At 34.6% G+C, this 24,374-nt stretch overlaps 2 protein-coding genes across 3 annotated transcripts; both read left to right on the top strand.

The window, feature by feature from the left end:
- The first annotated feature begins 4,425 nt into the window (after positions 1-4,425).
- LOC132171569 (probable LRR receptor-like serine/threonine-protein kinase At5g45780) lies at positions 4,426-9,740 on the top strand. 2 transcript variants are annotated; one of them, XM_059582929.1, is made up of 11 exons: positions 4,426-4,702; positions 4,815-4,947; positions 5,946-6,017; positions 6,580-6,723; positions 6,836-6,907; positions 6,992-7,051; positions 7,366-7,439; positions 7,531-7,671; positions 7,759-8,097; positions 8,607-8,998; positions 9,191-9,740. In XM_059582929.1, the coding sequence occupies exons 1-11, from the start codon at positions 4,588-4,590 to the stop codon at positions 9,509-9,511; spliced, it is 1,863 nt and encodes a 620-aa protein (XP_059438912.1). In that variant the 5' UTR covers positions 4,426-4,587; the 3' UTR covers positions 9,512-9,740. The 2 variants fall into 2 exon arrangements, with proteins under 2 accessions (XP_059438912.1, XP_059438911.1); XM_059582928.1 differs by having other exon boundaries at positions 7,525-7,671; positions 9,191-9,739.
- A 4,256-nt stretch (positions 9,741-13,996) lies between these two features.
- On the top strand, positions 13,997-17,222 carry LOC132172392 (uncharacterized). Its single transcript, XM_059583880.1, has 2 exons — positions 13,997-15,215; positions 16,815-17,222. The coding sequence occupies exons 1-2, from the start codon at positions 14,563-14,565 to the stop codon at positions 17,032-17,034; spliced, it is 873 nt and encodes a 290-aa protein (XP_059439863.1). The 5' UTR covers positions 13,997-14,562; the 3' UTR covers positions 17,035-17,222.
- The last annotated feature ends 7,152 nt before the right edge of the window (positions 17,223-24,374 follow it).

Below are 24,374 nucleotides of genomic sequence, written 5' to 3'. Positions count from 1 at the left end.
GATCATCGTTTTAGTTACATTCTTTAGAGGCTTAAAGAAAAGGGAAGCCACATAGGTGAAGATGTTTCAACCCAAGTCATTTCAAAAACCGTTAGCGTTGCCCCCCCGAAAGGGAAGTGAATGATTGGCTCAAAAACTATGAGAACATGGGCGCGTAGGCTGAAATAGAGGGCTAGTTTTTTAGCTCTCAAGCATGATCTCAAAGGGCCAGAGGCCAACTCAAGCTAATAATAATTTTGGGCTAAAGTTGCATTAAAAAAGAGATATCCATCAACAATTATTTTTATTGGACTAAAAACACATATCATATTTTATTGGGCTCATGGCCCACAAGAGAATGCAGGTCAAATTCAGGTTTTAACCTATGATTCATATTCTACATAGTTAGTCCAACGACTTTTAAAGGCCTAAACACTCAACAACCAAACAATAATGGGCCAACATTGTATGATAAATGACTCGTTAAGGCTTAAATAAGGAGAAGCTTACATGGTCAGCACACACAAATTAGGATCTTCTCTAGTTTAAATAGATAATATCCAGTTAGTTATATTATATGAGTATTTTTGTCCACTCAAAAAGTGAAAAGACAAAAACATTTATATGATACAACTAACTCGATACTCTTCAGTGCAAATGAAATTGAGAGGATCCTGTTCCGGCATACACAAACTGAATGTCCAACGAGTCCACAACAGCTCATTGTAAGTAGCGGTGTCAAACAGCCTTAACGGTTATTAAATTTCACTAACCGCAACCGTAACCACCTAGTGGTTAATAAAACATATAACCGCCCACTATAACTGCTTTTTAAAAATTGAGCGTTTTGAGCTTTTTTTGGGCTTTCTCAAGATAAACATATAACCAATTTTCAATTTTGAGTTTTTTTTTTTTTTTTTATTTTTTTTTATTTTTTTATTTTTATCACTGTAGCATTTTTACCTCATTTGTTTTTTGCATTAAACTTATTGTATTCTAATTTATATGAATTGATTTTGTTTTTTTGCCTTCAATTAATTTTTTTAAAAAAAATGCTTTAAGTGTAAACAAATGGTTAAAAAAATTCTCATTGTTCAAAAATTTGTCATTGTTAAAAAAAAAAAAACGCACGTTCAGTTTTTAAAAAATTGTCAACAAATTTATTCAAAAAATGGTAAAAAAAAAATTCAAAAAAAGGTTAAAAAAAATTTTCAACAAATGATTCAATTTTTTTTTTTTTTTTTCAAAAAATGGTCAAAACATTGTTCAAAAAAATACATTAATATTTTAATTGTGGTTATAAGTAACACGTTGAATTTAATGTCAATTACTTCATTTGATATTATACAAATCACATTATCATTGTATATTAATAATATGATTAACTTGAATAAAGTATTTGAATTGTCATTGAATCATATGATTAAGTATTGATCTTATGCATTTATATTATTCAATATACATAATTGCATTATTGCATATATGTATAATGTATAATTATAATTTATAATATATATGGACTTATAAGTTTATAATATACATTGAAACCAAGTCTTTAGATACTTAATTGTTGTATTAGTATGAGCTTGCATACTTATGACTTATGAGTTATGTCATATTAAATATGTATAATTTGTTATTATATAATCAAATGATTTAATGATCAATTGATTATGTGATATAATCACATAAAAATTTGTGATTTAATGATCAATTGATTATGTTATATGTATAAATATTATTATAATTATAATTATAAAAATATATTATATAAAAGGCAGTTACGGTTAGTAAACTCAATAACCACTAACCGCTAGGCGATTATAACTGTTAAGATGGTTAAGTAGTTAAGCGGTTAGCGGGCGGTTAGAAAACCGCCCGCATTGACACCCCTAATTTTAAGACTTTTTTTTTTTTTTCATTCCATGTCAATATTGTTGGAAGCGTTTTCATTACTGCTGAATACTCTCCTGTTGAAGCCTCCGTTGAAAGCCCTTTTGTTACCGTCGAACACTCCTACATCAAAGTCATCTTCTTCCTTGAAGAAGTCATAGCAACATCAGTGCACCTGCAAATGTGACAACATACAAAGATTCACATGGCTTGTATCAAGACAGATTTGTTGCAATAATATCTACTCGCCCATTACTTATTTAAGCATTCAGTTGATATTTTTTCAACTATGAATCAAGCAAATGGGTTGTATGATGGGAGAAGGGAGGGAAGTTGTGATTCGGAAGGCATGGATGTGGTCCAACAACTCTGTCAATAGACCATGACCATACATTGTGTACCTTAGTACAATAAATGGGTCATATGACTCATATGAAATCTAACACGAAGGTGGTATGTAGCAAGTTGAACAACAAGCAGTTAACCATTCAACTTATTTAACCACACGTGAAAAACCCAAACAAGCTTTCATTTTTAAGAAAAAGTCTTATTTTTCACCTACTCTACAACAAGAATACAAGTTACTATCTTATATAAGAGCATTCCTAGCAGCTTTCTCGTCATTTTTCCTATATTTAAGGATCTAAACTACTTTTTACTTCCCTATGTTAAAATACACCCCAAAAGCTTCCATTTTTCATTCTCTATATCATTAAAATATTTGTTTTTTTTTTTTTAATTATATTATATATATGAGAGGAGAGATGAGAGATAATTGTAAAACAGGAAATGAGAAAAGAGAGATAATCATTTTTTATTTTATTTTAATAATCATAAGGATTGCAATAGTGAAACCCAAAACATTGGGTTCCACTGTAACAGTCATAATGTTTAGGGTTCATTTAGAAAGTCTGTTGTGGAATTTTTTTTGCTATTTTTTTGGACATATTTTCTAAACTTAGAGAACAGACTCCCTTATAGGGAGTTTGCTAAGAATACTCTAAGAGAATCAACCCAAGCCTCAACAGGAACAACAACGTAGGATAATACAACCTAACATTACATGCTAACCATAACACAAAATCACAACAGGCAGATCATTACCAAACTTAGTACTCTATTTTTGTTTTCTTGTTTTTTGTTTTTTTTAATTTTATGTGATTATTTAGATTAATTTTGTAACTATTCTCTTATTGTTAACAACTCAACACTACCATTGTCATTTGTAGTGATTGATATTACTATTAATATAGTTATCATTATTCCTAATGATAAAATTGTCATTATCGTTACTAATAAAATTGTTATTATTCTGTCATTATTATTACTATTGAACTGGCTATTATTATTACTACTACTATTGCTAAACTTGTCATTATTATCATTATTATTGAATGCGTCATTATTATTACTGTTGAATGTGTCATGACTGTTACCGCTAACTATGTTATCGTTATTACTTACTATTACGAAACATGTCACTACTATTATTGTTGAACGTGTCATTACTACAACTAATTCATATTACATAGGCGAACTAGATTGTGTTAATCTTTACCCGACTTTTAAAATTAGTACTACTTCTTTGTGTTTGCGCTTGTATCCAATCTTAGCGCCTCTTGACGCAAACTCTATTTTTATTATAAAGACTTATATATCACAATATTATTAAAGCTCACATGACACATTAATAAATTTTAGGGAAAACTTTACTTTGGTGCCCTGAACTTCTACCCAATTTTACAAACTCCCCTGAACTTCTAGATCTCTCACTTCGGACCCCTAACCAAAATATTCATAATTTTTGTTTTTTTTGTTTAAAATAAAAATTCGTTTTTGAGGTTGAAATTTTATACAAAAGTCAGGAGTATAAATGTCATGTAATATTTAAAATCTAACGAAGGGGTCTACATTGAAAGAAATTCAAAGTTCATGGATCTAAAGTGAGAGATTTGGAAGTTCAAGAGGAGTTTGTAAAATCGGGTGGAAGTTTAAGGTGCCAAAGTGAAATTTTTTCCTAAATTTTATCAAATTTAAAGGACATATTTGTATTTTTTGCTTATCACATGGAGTCTTTAGTCATTGAGATCTATTTGCATCTTAAATTGATTTTGCATTTTTTACTTGAACCAAAAAAATTCAAAAGCAAATATCAAAGCAAAACGATGTCGTTCTTGAAATAGTATACTTGCCCTCAAAAGTCCGAAACACCGGCAGGCGGCAACATAAATCTTCGCGCCAATAGCGACAACTCCCAACGTAGACCCATTGCCCAACTCCAATCGGACCCGAAACCACCTACACCCGGACGCACCCTACTCGTATCCTTACCGTTAATCACCCATTCCAGTCAAATCATAAAAATCCAACGGCTCTATCTATCTAACACACATCTGGAATAAAAAAACATCATATAACCCACTACACACAATCCCTAGTCTGTCAGACCGAAAAACCAGCCGACAGCCCCTGTCAACTTCCCAAATCTGGAGCTGCTCAAAACCCTCTTTTCATTTTCATTTCCCTCCTCCTCTTAATATTTGTTTTTCTTTTTTCAAGAAAAAAACTATTTTTAGCATCCCAAGGCAAGAAAGATTCAATAGGGAGTGTGGACTTTTGGGTTTTATCTTATCTCTAACAGTAGAACACTGTCAGTCTGAAAACTCCCATTAAAGGTTTCCAAAGCTTGTCCTGTTCTTAACTTCTTGCTTTTCCATGGAAGGTGTAAAGCGGGGTTTTGGGTTGTTCTTCTTTTACCTCTTCTTTTGGATGCCAATGGTTGCTGATGCATCTGACAGTCTTCTTTCTCCCAAGGGTGTTAACTATGAGGGTATGTCCCACGTGGGCACGTCTTCCCTTTTCTTCTTCTTTCTCTATTTTTTTTTTTTTTTTGTTCTTTTTTTTTTCCTTTGTACTGAGTCTGTCATTTTTGGATGAAGCAGTGGCTGCTCTGATGGCAGTGAAGAACAAGATGAATGACGAGTTGCACGTGATGAATGGGTGGGATATTAATTCCGTTGATCCTTGCACGTGGAACATGGTCGCTTGCTCTGCCGAAGGTTTCGTTGTTTCCCTGTGAGTGTCTCCCATTTTGTCATCACATTATTACTCCTGTTTGGTCGCTGGGAAAATTTTAGATGAGGAAAATTTGTTGATGAGTGTTGAAATATTAATTAAACATTAAATTAACTATTTTTTATCAGCTTAACTTTACTTTTGAGATAAGTGGGGATTTAAGGTAGAATTAGAGCAGAGGTTATTAAGGTCATAAGTTCGACCCATTACAGTGTACTCTCATTTGTCATTTCATATAAATATTCTCAAGCGGAGCTTGAATTCATAAGTGAAGGAGAACAGCCATAAGTTCGAGTGATTACAGTTTATTTTTATTTCAGATTTTACTTATTAAGTGAGGAGTTATAAGGAGAGTGTTAATATATATATATATATATATATATATATATATATATATATAAGGGTAGGCTGGGGAGACCAATTGTAGCTATCTTAAATGAGCGTGACTATAGGAGCACTTACCCACTGGGAGCTGCACAGGAGGGGCTAGATGGTGGGAACCTCAGGCGCTCGCTAAAGTCTAACTGAGCCATAGCCTAATCCAGCTCCACTAGGGCTTCAATGGGAATCCGAGGCGGCTAATACTAATTGGGCATATGTGATTAAAATATTAATTAAATGATTAAATTTACCATTTTTAGTCTCTTTAAGGTTAAATTTGGGTTTAGCGGTAATTTACCAAGAACATAAACCTTATACTTGCGGTGACATTTGAGAATTGAGGATTGAAAAAATTATGTCTACTTTCTTTTTCTTTGGCTTTTCTAGTAAATAAAGATAGATATGGAAGAAAATTTAAAGGCTTATTGCTTTTGTCTTTATTTTTCTGGGGTTTTAATTTTTGGCTTTTCTAGTAAATAAAGATAGATATGGAAGAAAATTTAAAGGCTTATTGCTTTTGTCTTTATTTTTCTGGGGTTTTAATTTTTGTTCATTTTAATGCTGTTTAAATCTGAAATGTGCATCTAATGTTACTTGTTTCCCATTGATGTTGGTAGTGAAATGGCCAGTATGGGGTTATCAGGAATGCTTTCGCCAAGTATTTCAAATTTGAGTCACCTTAACACAATGTGAGACTTCTCTCACCATTTTTGCTTGACTTCATCCCAACTTCAATTATCTATTTCTATTGCCTATTTGGTTTTAGTTTACTAAATAATTAATTTTTGCTTGTGTTGTTGGCTTAATATTTTTCCATGTGGCTAATTTGGGAGCTTCAATAATTGGTTTCAATATTAATCATAAACTTACTTTTAGATTTTTTTTTCTCTTCTTTTTACATTTGTGAGTTAAATATATAGAAGATAATGTCTAGCAATGCATGATTCATGACAATGTTGGATCATATTTTAGATTGTGAATTGTGGTGCCGTTATATATGTGATGAGATACTTTATGGTGTTGATACCTAGTTTTTGTAGGAAGAACTGTAGTAGGTCTTGTGTACAGATATGCATGTTCAAAATCCGTTCCTAGGTTATGATAACCAATTTTTCTTTTCTATCTAGGTTGACAAAATGATCTAATTTGGGATATAAGTCATGAGATGTGCTATAAGTCTTTTGTTGCATACCTGCCAAAATGATGAATAAACGTTGCGTTCACCAATTGTATGTTCTATTCTTGCTGCAGGTTGTTGAAGAACAATCAGTTATCTGGTCCTATCCCTCCTGACATTGGGAAGCTTTTAGAGCTTCAAACTCTTGACCTCTCGGGTAACCAGTTCGTTGGAGAAATTCCTCGTTCTTTGGGGTTTCTAACTCATCTAAGTTACTTGTGAGTATGGCTTGACAGATAAATTGGGCACTAATTTTCCTATTGGTTTTTAACAATTTGTTTACTCTTAACTATATGTTCTCTAAACCTTTTCCATGCAAGTTTTTTTCAGGCAGCTCAGTAGAAACAAATTATCGGGGCAGATTCCTAAACCAGTCGCTGATCTCACAGGTCTTTCGTTCTTGTATGTGTTCCATCAGATTTTTCAACTGTAATTTCTCTTAAATTGTTTAAAGTGATTTTAATTACGTTATACTGCATTGCACAGGGATTTATCATTCAATAATTTTAGCGGCCCCACTCCAAAAATACTAGCAAAGGGCTACAGGTGAGGTCTTTAGTGAAAAGATATATTGTTTTATAACAATAAAGCCTATTTGATTTCCAGACATTAGTTAGTTGCTCTTTGTGAATGTGATTCCGTACATCATATTTTAATATGTAAAATTTCCTCATCTAGAAAAGGAAAAGTCATACGTTCATAGCAATGTTATGTTCAGTAGTTGATAATTTATTTCCAGCATCATTACATTTGCCGGATGCTTTCTTCATTTTTTGTCAACACGTCAAACAAAAGAAAAAAAGAAAAGAAAGAGTTTTGCAATGCTTCCAGATTTGCATGTTTGACAGTTTTCATTGCAGTATTACAGGGAATAACTTGATTTGCACTCCTACATCAGCACAAATTTGCATGGGTGTTTCAGCGCCGATAAACGGTATGTTGATGCAACCTGTCAAACACATTTTGCAAATGAGTACTTGAATAGATCTGGACGCATATGCATGATCATTTAATTACAGATACAGGTTCATCTCAGAAAGTCAGCCGTCATCATCAATGGGTGCTTTCTGTTGCCATAGGCATCAGTTGCACATTTTTCGTTTCTGTGATGCTGCTTGTTTGTTGGGTGCATTGGTACAGATCTAGGCTTCTCTTTACATCTTACGGTACTTCCTAAACTACAGCATCTCTATCATGATAGGGATTGTAAGAATTTGGGAAGATTCAATGCGCTCATATATTTGCTTTTCCAGTGCAGCAAGATTATGAATTTGATATTAGTCATCTCAAGAGGTTTTCATTTCGTGAATTGCAAAATGCCACTGGGAATTTTAGTCCCAAAAACATCCTAGGGCAAGGTGGATTTGGAGTGGTTTATAAAGGATGTCTTCCAAATAGGACGATGGTGGCTGTTAAGAGGCTGAAAGATCCAAATTACACAGGAGAAGTGCAGTTTCAAACTGAAGTTGAAATGATTGGCTTGGCATTGCATCGAAATCTCTTACGTTTGTATGGATTTTGTATGACACAAGACGAAAGGTTGCTTGTTTATCCTTATATGCCAAATGGGAGTGTTGCTGACAGATTGAGAGGTTTGTTTTGATGTGGCTTGTCTGTGCTCCTCTCTCTCTCTCTCTCTCTCTCTCGCACTGTATTCCAAAGGACTTTACTTGTTCAAACTGGTAAATCTCAACCGCGACATTTTATTGTTTGAGGGCTAGGAAATCTCAACCACACTTACGTTGCTATACTTTTTCAAGGAATGAGAATCTTTTTTTCTCCCTTGCCAATTATGTCAGAAAATGATCATGATATTTAGTATAGATACTAATTTGGAGTCTTTAACTAGGAATACATAGTAGATATCTTTTTAGTTTCATTTCAATTTGACAACCGTAAGTTTTGTGGTTGCGTCACCTATTTTAAACTTGCACAGTTCAATAATTGGTCATTTAACAAAATTCTATTCGTGGTTTGATCTTTAGTTCCCTAGATTTGAAATCTTATTCATCTTTTCCTTTTTATTTCAATTAAATCTAGACCCTACTGCAGCTTTTCTCTTGTTCCTTTGCTGATTCTGAAATTGCTTGCTTCATCGCAGACACTTGTCGAGAGAAGCCCACTTTGGATTGGAACAGACGAATGCGGATTGCTGTTGGGGCTGCCCGTGGGCTTCTGTACTTACACGAACAGTGCAACCCGACAATTATTCACAGGGACGTAAAAGCTGCAAACATTTTGCTTGACGAAAGTTTTGAAGCTGTAGTCGGGGATTTCGGTCTTGCTAAGCTGTTAGATCGGAGAGATTCACATGTCACTACTGCAGTGCGTGGCACTGTAGGACACATTGCACCAGAGTATCTTTCAACTGGACAATCTTCAGAAAAGACCGATGTTTTTGGATTTGGCATACTACTTTTGGAACTCATAACAGGGCAAAAGGCATTAGATGCTGGAAATTGTCAGGTTCAGAAGGGAATGATTCTTGATTTGGTAAGTAGTCTTCCATCTGTTGCCATAGTCTTTGTGGAATCTTGTAAACTAGTTTCTCTTTGGTGATCATATGGTTAAAGATTGAAGGAAGTCCATGATGATGCTGTAAAACTTTGAATGCCATGAGGGAAATACCATGGTTATAGTTTTAGTTTTCACTAAATCCACTGAATTTTTATTGAACAAATGCAGGTTAGAACCTTATATGAGGAGAAGAGGCTGGAGGCACTGGTAGATAGGGATCTTAGGGACTGCTATGATGCATTACAGCTGCAGAAAGTGGTAGAGCTGGTTCTGCAGTGTACCAAGTCACATCCCAATCTCCGGCCAAAGATGTCGGAAGTTATGAAGGTCTTGGAAGGTCTTGTCGAGCAGTTGGGACGCACGGAGGATTCGCAAGGCGGAAGCAACCCTTGTGAGGCAAGGGCTTGTAGTTTTTCCAGAATTTACAGTGATGTTCATGAGGAATCTTCATTTATAATTGAAGCCATGGAGCTCTCTGGACCTCGGTAAACACAAGTTCCAACTGTGTAAATGGTACTATTTTGGGGCAAGTTGTCAAGTTATGTTCTGGCCCAACTAATATATAAAATATTTTACCAAACATGGCACAAGAGATTACACGTTCAAAAGACGCCGCCAATGATTGATCCATAATGGCTGGGCCATTTGATTGATTCAATGATGATCCTGGCATTATCGATCCCCTCTGCCAAAAGAAATGTGTGGCTTTTGTTAATGATTTTTTTTTTCCTCTTATCAGGACAAATATTAGTAAGGGTTAAATTCACTTTACTTCTATGAAGTTTTAGAACTTTTTTTAATTCGAACCTTAATATTTAAAAATTGGCAATGTGTTTCTTTAATGTTTTAAAAATTTTCAATTCAGACTCTTTGTTACTAATTTTTGTTTAATTAGACATTATTTCACATACATTTCACGTGAGATTTTGATGTTCTCTATTCTAATTTTATCCTTATTAAAATTTATGAAATTACTTAATGAAAGTAATTACGTAATTTCATAAGTTTTAATGAGGATAAAATTAGAATAGAGAGTATTAAAACTCACGTGAAATGTAAGTGGGATGATTTTTGTCAAATTAGATGGAAATTAGTAATGGTGGTACTGAATTGAAAATTTTTGAAACATTAGGAGGTACATTGCCAATTTTTAAACATTGAGGTTCGAATTGAAAAACTCCTGAAACAGGAGTAGAGTAAATTTTTACCTATTAATAAATAACTAAAAAAAAAAAAACACACACACAATTCTGAAAATGCTGAACAGTTTTTATAAATTTGTACTCTTGTAGGAATATTTTCAGAAAACATGTGCTTAAATTCTGCTGAGGTAAATTTAACTTATTATTTAAACAAAAAAAAAATTAGAAAAGAAAATAGCTCAAAATACAAAACGCTTTTCAAAACACAAAACCTTTTTTAATTATTCTGTATTCTGCCCTTATTGTAGGAAACTTTGAGAAAACAATTACATTTTCTCAAATTGGATCTTAAAAAAAAACCTTAAAAATAATTTTTATCTTTATACCAAGTCAAAATATTTTTCAAATTTAAAAACAAAATTCACAAGCTGCTAACATCTATGATTCAATCTGCATTGTGTGATATAGCATTAATGGCATATCCCTTTCAATGTTGATAATTAGGGTCATTTTTGTTTGGTGAGTATGCTTTCTTTATTTATGGTTGATGTGGATTTGAAGAATAAAGTTCATTGAAATTGGGTTAGAGAAATTTTTTCTAATTCGGTTTGTTAAATTAATGTGTTTAAAATGTATATGATTCTTATAGGTATTTTTTTATTAAACACGTGTTCTCATATGCATTTTAAAAAATTTAGGTAAGAACCACATGAACCACATGAATTTTAAAAAATCAGCTTGTAAGGAGGAGTGTCTAAGAGCATATATACACATAATTAAGATTATATCTAAACTATATGGGACACTTAGAATCTTAACATACTACCACTATGCAACTGATGTCTACAACGGCGCATTCTATCAACATTGACCAGATAGTAACATTTTATCTTTTAGCAGCTCCACTCATTTATTAGTATTCAATGACTTAATATATGCTCATACTCGAGTCTCGATCAAGACATTTTAATCCAACTTATAGGTCGCCTCTTCTACAACTCAACCACAAACTGCGTCGGATCCCATACTTGACGTGTTGTCTGACTTTGATATCAAATGATATAAATATTGGGTATAACTCACCCTTAAAAACTGGCTTACAACAAGAGGGTGTCCAAAAATTTATATACACAATTAAAATTGTACTTAAATCATGGAAAACAAGATATCTTAAAAGCACAAGAATTTTGACTTTGACTATTATAAGATTTTTGAAAAATCTGAAGCCCACCAGAATCTGTGGAGCATGTTGATGCCCATGTTGTCCCTTTAATAATTGTAGATGTTGCCCAAGTTCTATTCATAGACCATGACCTCCAACTTCCCCTCTTCATCGTATCCAGAATTTCTTCTCTTTTGGGCTTGGAATTGTTCCCACGCCGCCATAGATATGATTACTTCACAAGGTGGGACCACTTCCTTGCTTAATCCATATAATTAAGCATATTATATAATTAATTGGTGCCATTATTTTCTCACAAGGATTCTTATTTTCATTTGCAAGGATGAGGATGAAGTGACTTCTACTCCATTCTTAGCTTTGATTGCAGTAGATTTGTGTGTAACAAAGGAACTCTTTTGATTCAAGGAAAATATCTCAATGTTCTTCATGTATTTTGTAGAATAATACACCTAATTTGGCTGTACTAATTAGGTTTTAAATGTCTAATGGGTTTAAATAATTGAGGATTAGGACATAATAATTGAATAATTAATCTTCATTAATTTGTTGTGTGCAACTATATTGGTGGGAACAGCTCATATATAGCAAAAGTTAGAGCCTCTACAGCTTGTGAACCTGATTGAGATTCCTGCAATACCTAGGCCAAATCATTCATTCGATATGGATAAACCTACATGTATGATATTGTAGAGAATCTCAATATGTGGGTGTTAACTCCCAAAATTTGGAAAATATTTGAATTTGGAATATGAATATCCTAGGTGTAGTTGTTGAAAAAGAGTTATCCGATCTAGTAATTTGGATAGCACAGTGTGAAAGAGCTCATATGGACCATCGGGCTAAATAAATATTTGGGCTGTCTAGTAAAGTTGGCAATTTTTAACATAATCCGCGAACCTGACACAAAATTAAAGGGCAAAGGTCGAGGAGTCTCACCCATTTAATTAAATAGTTCGGATTATGATTGACCTAAATAGTTTTATAGCCATACCTCGACACGACCTAAATCTGACACATGACATAATGACATACAATTTCTGACATGATCTGCGAACTTGATATAAACTCAATACAAAATTAGAGGGTTATAGTTAAAGGAGTTTGACCCGTTTACTTAAATGGGTCGGGTTAAGTTTGACCTAAATAGTTTTATATCTATACCTTGATACGATCCAAACTTGACATGCGAACACGAATTGTTATCCCTACTACTTGATCACATACTCGAGTAGGTGTATTTTATATAGACTTTCTCACATGTGCTGCTGAAATTGCTATTGATCCTTATCGGTATTCTTTTCCGGTTCAATGAGGTTATGTGGACCGTTTCAACCTTGTAGTCCTTATCTTGGTTCAAAGAATGTTTATAGGACAAAAGAGAAATTCTTTGCCAAATGAGCAAAGACAGTCGTCTAGTTTGAAGATTGGCAGCAATATAGCAAACATCCTTATTGGATTTGGACTCATCATAAGGTTTGCCGTGTCTAATATGCACTGCAACATTAACAATTGTAGGGTCACTTTCATCATACTATTTTGCATTCACGCTTTTCAAATATGTTCTTCACATTCATGTACAAGGTTAATAGCAAGCAAGTAAAGCCATCATATAAAGTTGACTTAGTCATGTTTAGTTTAAATCAATTTGAGTATTCTTGTCAAAAACTATTTTTGTTGTTTGGGACAATGACAGATTATGAGGTTTCAACCAATTTCACATTTATCTAACCCTTACTTTCTAACCTAAAACAATAACAGAGACAACCCTTATATTATGGGACAATCGGACTAGCAGCGGGTCAACCGCAAAAGAAAAGCTATTAGGGTGATGCGGTAAAAAACCTCTTATGCTTAAATCTGTAAAACTCATTTTGAGAGAGAAAACTAAATAAAGAATTTTGTGGAAAGAATCTCTATTTTGTACCACAGGTATACTCCTTTTAACGGGGGAAGCTCCTAGCCCAATATAGTAACATCGGTGTCAGTGATATTCAATTACTTTTGTAGGGCGTAACTTACCATGTTGATTGTATTAATGACCATTAAATGGTCATTAATAATAGTGTATAGTTTCCAAGTAAAGAAGATTATTAAAGTTATTTTAATTAAGTTTCCTTTGGATGGTAATTGTGTGATCTGATGGCTTGATTATCTTCCATGTAAAGGCGGTTTGAGTGAGCCTAAGCTAATTATTTAGTGTATCGCCAATTTATGTCATATACCATTTCTCTTGACTTTTAATTATAATAGAATTTTCTAACAATTTTAGATAATCCTATAATCTACCTTATCAAATTGTTAAGAGTCAAAGCAACCCTCATCTCATGATTCATCTCCACCCGCCATAAATTTTCCAATGGGTGAAAAAAGGTCAGAAAGTTTTTATAATTAAATAATTCACATTTATCACATTAATATAATTAATAAATCAAAAGATTAAAATAATAAATAAATAATAGTAAAGAAAAAAAACAAAACCCCAACCCGCACGAAAAGTCGAAGAAAACTCGGAGAACGTTACTAATGGGCAAAAGGAACACGTATATCCAAGCCGTTCAAAAAAGTCACCCGAAAATCCAAGGGCAATGAGTAGGCCGTAGGCCAAATTGCGCGTTATAGTAATCCTGTGCTTTCTTCCCCACAGCGATATTTAAGAAACGCATCCAATCAAATTCGTCTCTCACTCAACCTCTCTTTCCTACTATTTCCCAGTTCCTTTCTTCACCTAACCCACCACTCTTTCCTCTTATATTTATCAATCCCCCAATTCCCACGAATTAAAATCCTTCTTCCTCCTCGGTTTACGACGGTTGGGGCTGTTCTCCAACTTTTATTTGTTTATTTTTGTATATTTTATTTTTCTTTCAGATTTTGGCAACTGAAAGTAAACGCATATCTTGGATGCCGATTGGAGCTCTTTTTCCATAAACTAGGATCAAAGGTTTGGTTTTTCTTGGATTTCGGTTTTTATATGTTATGGGTTTTGGAGATTATAATATGTTCAATGGCATGGAGTGGCTTATTACAAGAGTAGGTTTGAGCATGTCGTTGGGTTTGGTTTCATTGTTTATTCTTTGTTGTTCAAAGAAATAAATGTTTGTTATGTAATTGGGTGTGTGTATATATATATATATATGCACACAAAATATTGGTGGTGGGTTTTGTAAGAAAGTTGGGAAGTTTGATGCAGTGGTTAGGAAATTTGTTGTTTGTTAATGGATCAGGAGGGGCGTCAGGTATTACCGGGTCGGGTTTGTGAGAGTTCGAGCAGTTCGGTTAATGGGGTGGTGTCTGAGGCTGAGGGTGTGATTTTGGTTAATTCAGAAGAGAGGGAGACTGTGTGTGTTAATGAAGGAAATGGGGGTTTGGAAGTATTGGGTAGGGTGCTAATAAAAGAACAAGAAAATGTAGTCAACCAAGAGGAGATTGATCGAGGAATGAGTGAGAATTCTAGCAATTTGGCTGGTGAGGTTGTGTGTGAGACTCTGGTTGTTTTTAATGCGGATGAGGCTTTGTGTATTGGGGGAGATGATATGGGCTCGGGAGCAAGAAGTGATGAATTCGGGTCGAGTAAGGTATCGACAAAAGAGGCGAAGACAAGGGTGTCTGAATTGGAGAGGAATGCGTGTGTGATTGATGTGAAGTGTGGTAGTGGTAAAGGGTTTGGTGAGAATTGGGATGGGGAAAGGGTTTGCAGGATTTGCCATTTGAGTTCGGAGCAGTCGTCGGACGGGACACCAGTGGTTACTAGTAATGCTAATATGACTTCAACAACGGATTTAATTGAGCTTGGTTGTGGGTGTAAAGATGAGCTAGGCATTGCACATAATTACTGTGCCGAGACGTGGTTTAAGCTAAAAGGGAACAGGTAATTGTTTCTTGTTTCTGATTTTTGCCTTATGTTTTGTGGGGAAAATATATGTGTTAGTGTTGAATTTGGAGTTGGAGCTTTGCAACCTTGTCTGTCTTCTTATTTCATTAATCTAATTGGTTTTGGTTCTTTTGAGGACTAATGTTTGGCTTCATCTTTATTTTTTTTTTCCTCTGGTAAATCTGGACTGCGAGCAATGTCCAAAAGCAGCCACCTTGAGCAAGATGTTGACCTGAAAGTTCCTATGACAGGCACTAACAATACTTGGATTTTTTTCTCTCTCGTATCTTGCCCTAATTGATAAAATTTAAGAATTTAGTGTTTGGTTCTTTCATTATCCATTACAAAAATGGAATTAAAAGTTAATAATTTGTGACCATCCAGTGAATTATTTAAGAAGAGCATTTGAGGGTGTTGAGATTGCACTTCATAAGCTTAGACTGGGTTTTTGAGATTGATTCACTTGGCAAAGTTTGTTACTTTCTTTCGTCAGTTTATTATGCTCTTAATGTTAGACATTGATCTCTAATTTCTGCTATTTTTTCTATTCTTTTTTATTTTATTTTATTATTATAATTATAATTATAATTATTATTTTTAAAAAAAGAAGAACCAGAGGTCCTACGCTCACCTGTTCTGATGGGATTGAACTAAATTGTATAGCATAATTTACTTTATTGGAAAAACAAAGAAGCATTGAGCTATGAAGATGCAAGCATAATGAAATATATTAGGTTGATTGTAGCATTATACTTATTTGTTACTCTATCATTGGTAGAAGGGCATTTGCTTTCTAGCAGAATCAATTATACAAGAGGTCTATGCCCTATTCTACACGATGGGCTTCTCAACTCTAACATTAGAGGCCACTTGGCAAGGCCTTCAAATATCATTTATCCGTTGCTTCTATTAGTGTTTAATTGTTGCAATTGTTCAAATTTGGCTTTATATTGCTATTTTCTTTTCTATGCCAGGAGTTCACACGCATAAATATATGTAATCTTTTTTTTTTTGTTAACTCTTCAATCACCTTTTGTCAATATCTATATTGGTTGAAACAGTGTTATGCATAACTAAAGCAGGTTTGTTCTCATACCATTCTTTATATATGCATTTTCCTCTCTGGTACTTCAATATATTTTAACATATGGAAATAAAGAATGGTGATTTTGATCCCCTCCAAATGATCTAATTAGAGTGTAGAAGATGAATAATGTGATTCAGTAACCTAATAATGTAAAGCTGTCTGTCACACACAAAATTGGCTGCCCTCCCTCTGTGTGACAAGGGAATTAGTCATTTAGTAAAATAGTGATCTGGTTGTTAGATTATGGAATAATGAATGGATAGATGCACACGCTCATGCACCCAAATGTGGCTTAAGGAGCAGTTAAAATTGCATGTAATGGATTCCGGGGAACATGGTTTCCTGATGAATGTGATCCACAGGTTCCTGAGTTTTAATCTAGTTTCATGGTTAGCTGATAGATGCTGTAAAAGTTGAACACTTACACTTGATTCTTATCAAAGTGCTTTGAACAAGCACCTAGGTTCAGAATTTACTATTTATGCAAATTTCTTTCTTTATCCATGCAGATTGTGTGAAATTTGTGGTCAAACAGCCAAAAATATTACTGGTGTTGGGGGTAACAGATTCGTGGAGGAATGGAATGAAAGGAGATTTACAGGTGGCAGTAGTAATTCCTCAAACCGGAGTAGAGGATGTTGGCGGGGACAGCCATTTTGTAACTTCCTGATGGCGTGCCTGGTAATAGCTTTCGTGCTGCCATGGTTTTTTCGTGTAAATATGTTCTAATGGGTGTGAATAAAAATCCCAAATATTCTTCCCGAGTGTCATCATTTTTCATACCTGCATGTTTTAGCCGGTGCATCATACAGTTTCTGGGTGTGACAAATAGATACACCTCCTAGTTATATAGTCTTCATATTTTATGCCCTGAAGATTTGAGGCTTCAGATTATAGAAGTTGCCACCTTAACAATTTAGCACCAGATGGTGGAGTTCTTTACTGCTTGCTGTTAGTGTGGCTGGTAAACACGAAGGTTTTCATTTCTTTTTTCTTGGTCTCTTTCTTTTGATTTTGATTTTTCTTTTTTGTTAGGATTTCAGTTCACTGCCCTACACACTGGGGCTACATTTGGCATGTTTTTTTATTTTTTATTGCAGGCCTCCACTGTAGACATGAAACACTAAATTTATGGATCATATTTACATAAAAAGGCAATCTGTTAGCTTGCATAGATTCTCTTTGTTGTTATTACTCTCAGATTGGCAGATGTGATTTCCTGGATTCATGTTATACGTATATTACCTGTTCATGGCACAAACAAGGTGATCTTGGTATGGCAGCCTTCTAAGTGATGTTTCGTTCGAATCTCGACGGCGTCATCTTTGGTACATTGTTTGTATTGGTATTTCCCGAGTCCCATGGACGCTATGTTTACCGAACAAGCACTTGCTGGATGGCACGTTTAACAATCACTCGGACTGTTATTAAAAATATATGCAAGAATCACATATTTTAAAGATAAATATCAATTTAATTAATCGAATCGAAGGAAATTTGATGGAAACTTTGTCCTTTGCTTGCAGACTCAGAAATAAAAGTGGTTATGGGGTTAGGCACATGTCTAGAATCATTTTATCCTTTGCAATTTTGTGGACCTTTCGGACATTCTAAAGTTCGAAATTGGAAAGAATTTCATGGATACCTGCAAAGATGATGCGTATGTCACAATCAACCAGAGAGGTTTTTTTTGGATGAATAACCTGAGTGAAGTTGTTCTGATGGGTTCATCAGTTTAGCTAAGGAATTTGAGTTTCATAAGAAGAATACGCCAAACGATTCTCCAAATAAGGAGTGAATCTTTCATTAATTTTTAGTTCTCGTAAGGAATTTTGATCAAGTTTCTATGGTTTTTACTTTTCATAAGAAACCAAACTATAATCGTCATTGCATGCATCCATAAAATTCAGCATCCACTGAACTTGCTATTGTTTTTCCTTGACAAAGTGGGGGAAGGGAAAGGGAAGATTACACAATAAGCAATAAAAATAAGGGGTGGGCAACCTCAACTATTAGGTTTTAGAAATTGGTTTCATTCGGTGTTCAAAACTTTGGTTGTAAAACTTCTGCATTACCGAAGTATTTTAATGTGAAAAGTTGAGTCTCTATGTGTTTCAGAGAGATCTGACACATGTACATCACCTAAATATACTTGGGGATCATCTGAAAGTTGTGACATTATTTAAGACAATTCCTAGCATCACATGGGCGTCGTGACATGCTTTGAACGTGGCTAGGCCTAGAGTTTCTACCTTAGGGAGTTGCATAGGCATCGTGATGGGCTTTTGCAGGCGGTCAAGCCGAGTGTTTTGGCCTCAAGCAGTCACGATGAGCCTGGTTTGCTTCACGACGCACTTGTGCATATGTAGAATCTTGTGAGCCAATTTTGACATACTAAATGTTTGAATTGGAAAAATCTTGTAAACACAAAGTTGTAGATATATGAATGAGCTTTCCAACACCACTGAGATTGCATCAATCAGAGTTCGGGATCAAAAGTTATGACCAAGATACCCGAACTAGTTTGTATTCCCTTAATAACTTTTTTGCATCTTTTTAACTTTACTCTTTCCCTTGGTATAAGTATAATATGATGCCCTTTTAGGTTTTCAAGCAAGCCAAGCATAAAATTTCTAGAGATAACCCTAAGGTTATTGCTTCTGCATTACCGAAGTATTTTAATGTGAAAAGTTGAGTCTCTATGTGTTTCAGAGAGATCTGACACATGTACATCACCTAAATATACTTGGGGATCATCTGAAAGTTGTGACATTATTTAAGACAATTCCTAGCATCACATGGGCGTCGTGACATGCTTTGAACGTGGCTAGGCCTAGAGTTTCTACCTTAGGGAGTTGCATAGGCATCGTGATGGGCTTTTGCAGGCGGTCAAGCCGAGTGTTTTGGCCTCAAGCAGTCACGATGAGCCTGGTTTGCTTCACGACGCACTTGTGCATATGTAGAATCTTGTGAGCCAATTTTGACATACTAAATGTTTGAATTGGAAAAATCTTGTAAACACAAAGTTGTAGATATATGAATGAGCTTTCCAACACCACTGAGATTGCATCAATCAGAGTTCGGGATCAAAAGTTATGACCAAGATACCCGAACTAGTTTGTATTCCCTTAATAACTTTTTTGCATCTTTTTAACTTTACTCTTTCCCTTGGTATAAGTATAATATGATGCCCTTTTAGGTTTTCAAGCAAGCCAAGCATAAAATTTCTAGAGATAACCCTAAGGTTATTGCTTCTCCTTTGTTCTAAGAGAGGATTTGTACAAAGCCTTGAGCTTCCCCTCTCTTAATATCTTGATTATTCCCATTACTTTCACCTAAACTTTGGATTTTCACGTGTAGTGAGGAAGTAGAGTGTCCCTTGATCATAGAACCCCTCTAGATGTTTTCTCTCCCACGTCAATGTTGTACTAACTGAAATTCTCTAACAAGTTTCAAGATCACTCATTTGGCTTGTTCTTTGTTGTTACTCAAACAACAATCACACACATCATTCAATCGCAAAGAGTCTACCAATAGATTGGTAAGGAAATGCACGGCAAGAAGATTGGCGAGTTTGGAAGCAAGCAAGAAGCTTATTGTCTTACAGAGCCTAGGATTTACAAAGGTTATAATTTTATTGTTATAATGACTTCTTAGATTTGGCTGCCCTATAGTAGTTTTACCTTTAAGGTGCTTACATAGTTCCCACTTCATCAACAAAATCCTATGATGTTGATGTGAGGTTGATTTATTGTTTTTGGTGATTTGAGTTATTATCAAGGCAAATTAGGCAATAATTTTTATTTTATATATATATATATATATATATATATATATATTGTTGCATTTTGTGATTGTGGTTGTTTTGGGTTGGAACTTGGTTCTTAGGTCTTTTCACTACAAAGGCCCAGAAACAATCAAGAAAATTCTATGGCTCCATTTTGTGGATGATTCAATTAGTTTTTGCAATCCAGCTGCAGTCTAGGACATCCGGATTACTCTTGACTAATCAGCACACACAAAAGTCACTTGAGAAAGGCTATACTCGCAGTTGTACTTTGAAGAATAGTAAACTGTATTTCTCTGGTCTATCATGTTAAAAGCAAAATAAGCATACATGATACAACCTCTTCTTTTCCTTCTGCCAACCAAAAGTCTGGTTCACCGCCACTCAAGGAAAAAACGGTCAGCTCACGCCGAGTTTCCGTTTGGCTTTGAGGTGTCAGAGAGTCAGAGACAAAACAAAAAAAAAATTAGGGTAACTTCACGTAAATAAGTCAAATGGCGCGTTTTTTTCCAAATACTCTAATGTTTAAAAACTCTCACTTAGGTGTATCAAACTTTTGTTTCGTTCCAAATTCCACACTCCGTTAGGATTTGACAGTGAATCATAACGGAAGATTGTGAAATTCTTAAAATACCCTAATTTTCTATTAAAAGATAATTTTTTTTTTTTTAAAAAAAAAAAACTCTTAACCCGTGGGTTCACTGGTGGATCTAACCCACTCGTCTTATGCCCCACGGGTCATATTATTATTATTATTTTCTTAAAAAAAATAAAAACCATCATGGGTGACCCTCCGTTGGTCACAAGGTGACCTACGGGGTTCGTGTGTTTGTTAAAGGCTTTTAGCTCGATACTGTAGTAAAAATTGATTTATGTGAAAAAAAAAAAGTAAGAATATTTAAAAAAAAAAAAAAAAAAAAAGTAAGATTTTTTTTTTTGACATGTCCACACAAGAGGGGGGAGGGGGATTCGAACTTATGACCTCCACTTCATTAAGTGTGGTCACAGCCGATTGAGCTACTTCTTGGGGACAAAAAGTAAGAATGTTTGGTATGGAATAATGAAAATTTTTTGTTTTATAGTGATTTTTTTATTTGAATAGTAATAAAATGAGTAGAGATTTTCGGCTGCCAAGAGTCAGTCAAGTGTCTACCAAGTGTGATTTTTTTATTTTTTATTTTTTATTTTTTAATTGAAGAGGAAAGAGGTTACAATGAAGATTATGGATGACTGAATTTGAGGTATTAGTATCAAATTTGAAGTATTAGCATCAAATTTAGGATGACCAAATCCCTTTAGGGTAATACCATTCCTAAAGGGTTAACCTTCCACCTTTTAGTTTTAGTTTTGAATCCAACAATGAGTTTTGAGGCATTAGAATCCAAATATTAGCTCAAAGAAAAAAAAAAAAAAAATAAATAAATTCATTTCTTTATTATTTTTTTTTATTATTATTATTTTAGTTTTTAGAGGCAGTCACCCGCTGGACGACGTTTGGCTGCCTCAATTTGGCCGCCGCATAGACGGACCCAATAAAAAGTGATTGCTTTGAAACGCCTCCAAATTTAAGATCCCCATTTAAAAGAGATTACTTTGAATCATCATATCTCTTTAGTAGAGAGAATTAGTAGACGTACGATTGATTGCTTAGAAATTTAGAATTAATATCCTTGTACCACTCCTTATTTGCTTTAAAATATATATATATATATATATATATATATGTTAGACGATTGATTATTTTAAGAGAATTATATGGATTATTTCACTTTTCTTCCCTTACCAGTTTTAGAACACCTTGCCGACACCACCTTCTGATTCATTTTATTATTTTTATTTTATATTATTTTTTCCTTTTCATCCCCTCATTCAACGCACCTTTGTCATCTTTATATTTCTTTTTACCCTAAGCCGACTCTCCCTATCACTTCTCAATCTCCATTATTTTCTTTCCTTATTTTATAATCACAGCCGCCCTTCTTTTTATTATTTCTCCTTTTCCCTTCTTCTTTTCCTTTCCTATTAATTTACTCCTTCTCCTTGTCTTCAACGGCAAAACAAAGACACAGTGAAATCGTGAGAAGAGAGTTCAAGGGAGACAGAGAGGGCTGGGCGATAGAGCTCACGGAGAAAAAAGAGAGAGAGAGAGGGAGAGTAAGTTACAGAGAGAGAGAATCACTTAAAAAATAACGAATTTGAATATTTCTGTGTGATTGCTGTCTTGCATTTTCCATTGATGCATGCTGAATTTATACACATTCTTTGACAGATTTACAAAGGAAAGTATTGTACAAAATGAATGACAAATTTCTTGATTTTCCTTTCTTGTAGTTGAGCACTAGCCGTTAGGCTGATTGGGTTTGCTATAATTATAGGATTTCATTTGCCTTATTTTGGATGTAGCCGTTGCTTGAGATTCCTTGAGAGGATTGTGGTCTTGCAGGTCACGCACTTGCCTTGTGGAGAATATGGACGTTGCCGAGTGAGGATTTGTGGAGTTGATTATGTTGGTTCCATTAAAAAAAACAATCAATTTCTGATGTGGCTACAGTACACAATTTTTTGCCACGTCAGTAAATGTTTTTCTGACATGGCAAAAAATAGCACGTCAGAAATTTTTGACGCGTTAAATTTTGGCACGTCACTAAAAAAATGAGTGGAATTTTCAACTTTTTCCTTCTTCTTATTATTTATTCTTTCCCTCTTCATTTATTTCCCCACTCTCTCTCTCTCCTCTCTCTGCACGGCAGCTTCCTCTAGAGGAAGAAGAAAAAGAAAAGGTGAAGAGAAAAAGAAGAGAAACAGCATATAGAAGAAAAGCAGAAGGAGAAGAAGAAAAAGAAAAGGAGAAGAAGAAGAAGAAGAGAAGGAAAAAAAAAAAAAAAAGAGAAGATAAGAAGATTTTTTTGGGTTTTTGAAGATTAATTTGTTGGGTTTGGCGTTTGGGTTTTTGATTTTTTAGGTTGATTTTTTGATTTGGGTTTTTGATTTTTTAAAGATTTTTTCGGTTTGGGTTTGAGTTTTTGAAAATGGAGAAAAGAAGAGAGAGAGAGAGTGAAAAAATGGAGAAAAGGGAGAGCTGGGAAAAAGAAGAGAGAGAGATCGAGTGAGAAAATGGAGGAAAGAAGCGAGGAGAGCTGGAGCTAGAAACGAAAATGGAGAAAAGAAGAGAGAGAGTGAGAAAATGGAGAAAAAGAGAGGGAGATCTCCCTCATGGCATGCCGTGCTGAGAAATTACAAAAAAAGGAAATTATATATAAACTCCTTAGGTCAACGCGACTTCATTAAAAACTCACTAGGTATTTTTTTTTTTCGGAAATTGATTCTCTAGGTCAATCGAAACTACAGTAAACTCCCTACTACCAAAAATTTTTAACAGCCGTTAAGCCACTTAAAACTCTTCGTTTTATCTAATTAAAATATTAATTTAATTTAAAAAATTAAATCTTTTTTTTTAAAAAAAATTGAAGGGTGGCCAGGAGTGGCATCCAACCCCAATGGGGTGGTCGTAAGCCACCCCAAGGGTGGTTTGGGGTGGCCTGCAAACCACCCATGGGGTGGCTTGAGCCACCTTATGGGTGGAGGAGGCCACCCCAAACCCCCCAGGGGGTGGCTCGAGCCACCCCATGGGTGGAGGGTGGCCTCAGCCACCCCAAACCCCCCCAATGGGTGGCCGCCTCTGGGGTGAAAGTGGGTGGCTCCGCAAGCCACCCCCTCCACGGGTGGTGACCACAAATACTCAACGGTGTGTGGGTTTCCTCCACCCATGGGTGGCTTACACTCACCCCATGGGTGGGAAAGCCACCCCTGGGGCAACCCACCCCATGTTGGGTGGGTGGTACCACCCCCCTTGGCCCCCTTCAATTTTTTATTTTTATTTTTTTAAGATTTAATTTTAAATTAAATTAATAAAAAATTAATATTTTAATCAGGTAAAATAGAGAGTTTTGAGTAACCTAACGGCTGTTAAAAATTTTTGACGGTAAGGAATTTATTGTAGTTTCAATTGACCCAGGGAGTCAATTTCCGAAAAAAAAAACACCTAGGGAGTTTTTAATGAAGGCACGTTGACCTAATAAGTTTATATATAATTTCCCATAATTTAATTGAAAAATAATTTAAATTAATAAATTTTTTAATTGAAAAAAAACATCAGAAAAATTTTAAAAAAAGAAAAATTATTATTTTTTCATAATTTTTTAAAATTTACTGACGTGTCAATTTTGACACGTCAGTAAATTTTGACGTGTTAAACAGTAACACGTCAGTAAAAAAAATTTAT

The sequence above is a fragment of the Corylus avellana genome, chromosome ca2 (genome assembly GCF_901000735.1).
Source record: "Corylus avellana chromosome ca2, CavTom2PMs-1.0".
Classification (NCBI taxonomy): domain Eukaryota; kingdom Viridiplantae; phylum Streptophyta; class Magnoliopsida; order Fagales; family Betulaceae; genus Corylus; species Corylus avellana.
The sequence above is the reverse complement of the archived record's forward strand: the minus strand, read 5'-3'. Positions and strand labels throughout refer to the sequence as shown.

Coding starts and splice junctions, on each gene's coding strand:
- LOC132171569 (XM_059582928.1), top strand. CDS start 4,588: ATGGAAGGTGTAAAGCGGGGTTTTGGGTTGTTCTTCTTTTACCTCTTC. Junction 6,018..6,579: donor TTGAGTCACCTTAACACAAT/GTGAGACTTCTC, acceptor TTCTTGCTGCAG/GTTGTTGAAGAACAATCAGT. Junction 7,672..7,758: donor GCTTCTCTTTACATCTTACG/GTACTTCCTAAA, acceptor TTGCTTTTCCAG/TGCAGCAAGATTATGAATTT.
- LOC132172392 (XM_059583880.1), top strand. CDS start 14,563: ATGGATCAGGAGGGGCGTCAGGTATTACCGGGTCGGGTTTGTGAGAGT. Junction 15,216..16,814: donor TTTAAGCTAAAAGGGAACAG/GTAATTGTTTCT, acceptor TTATCCATGCAG/ATTGTGTGAAATTTGTGGTC.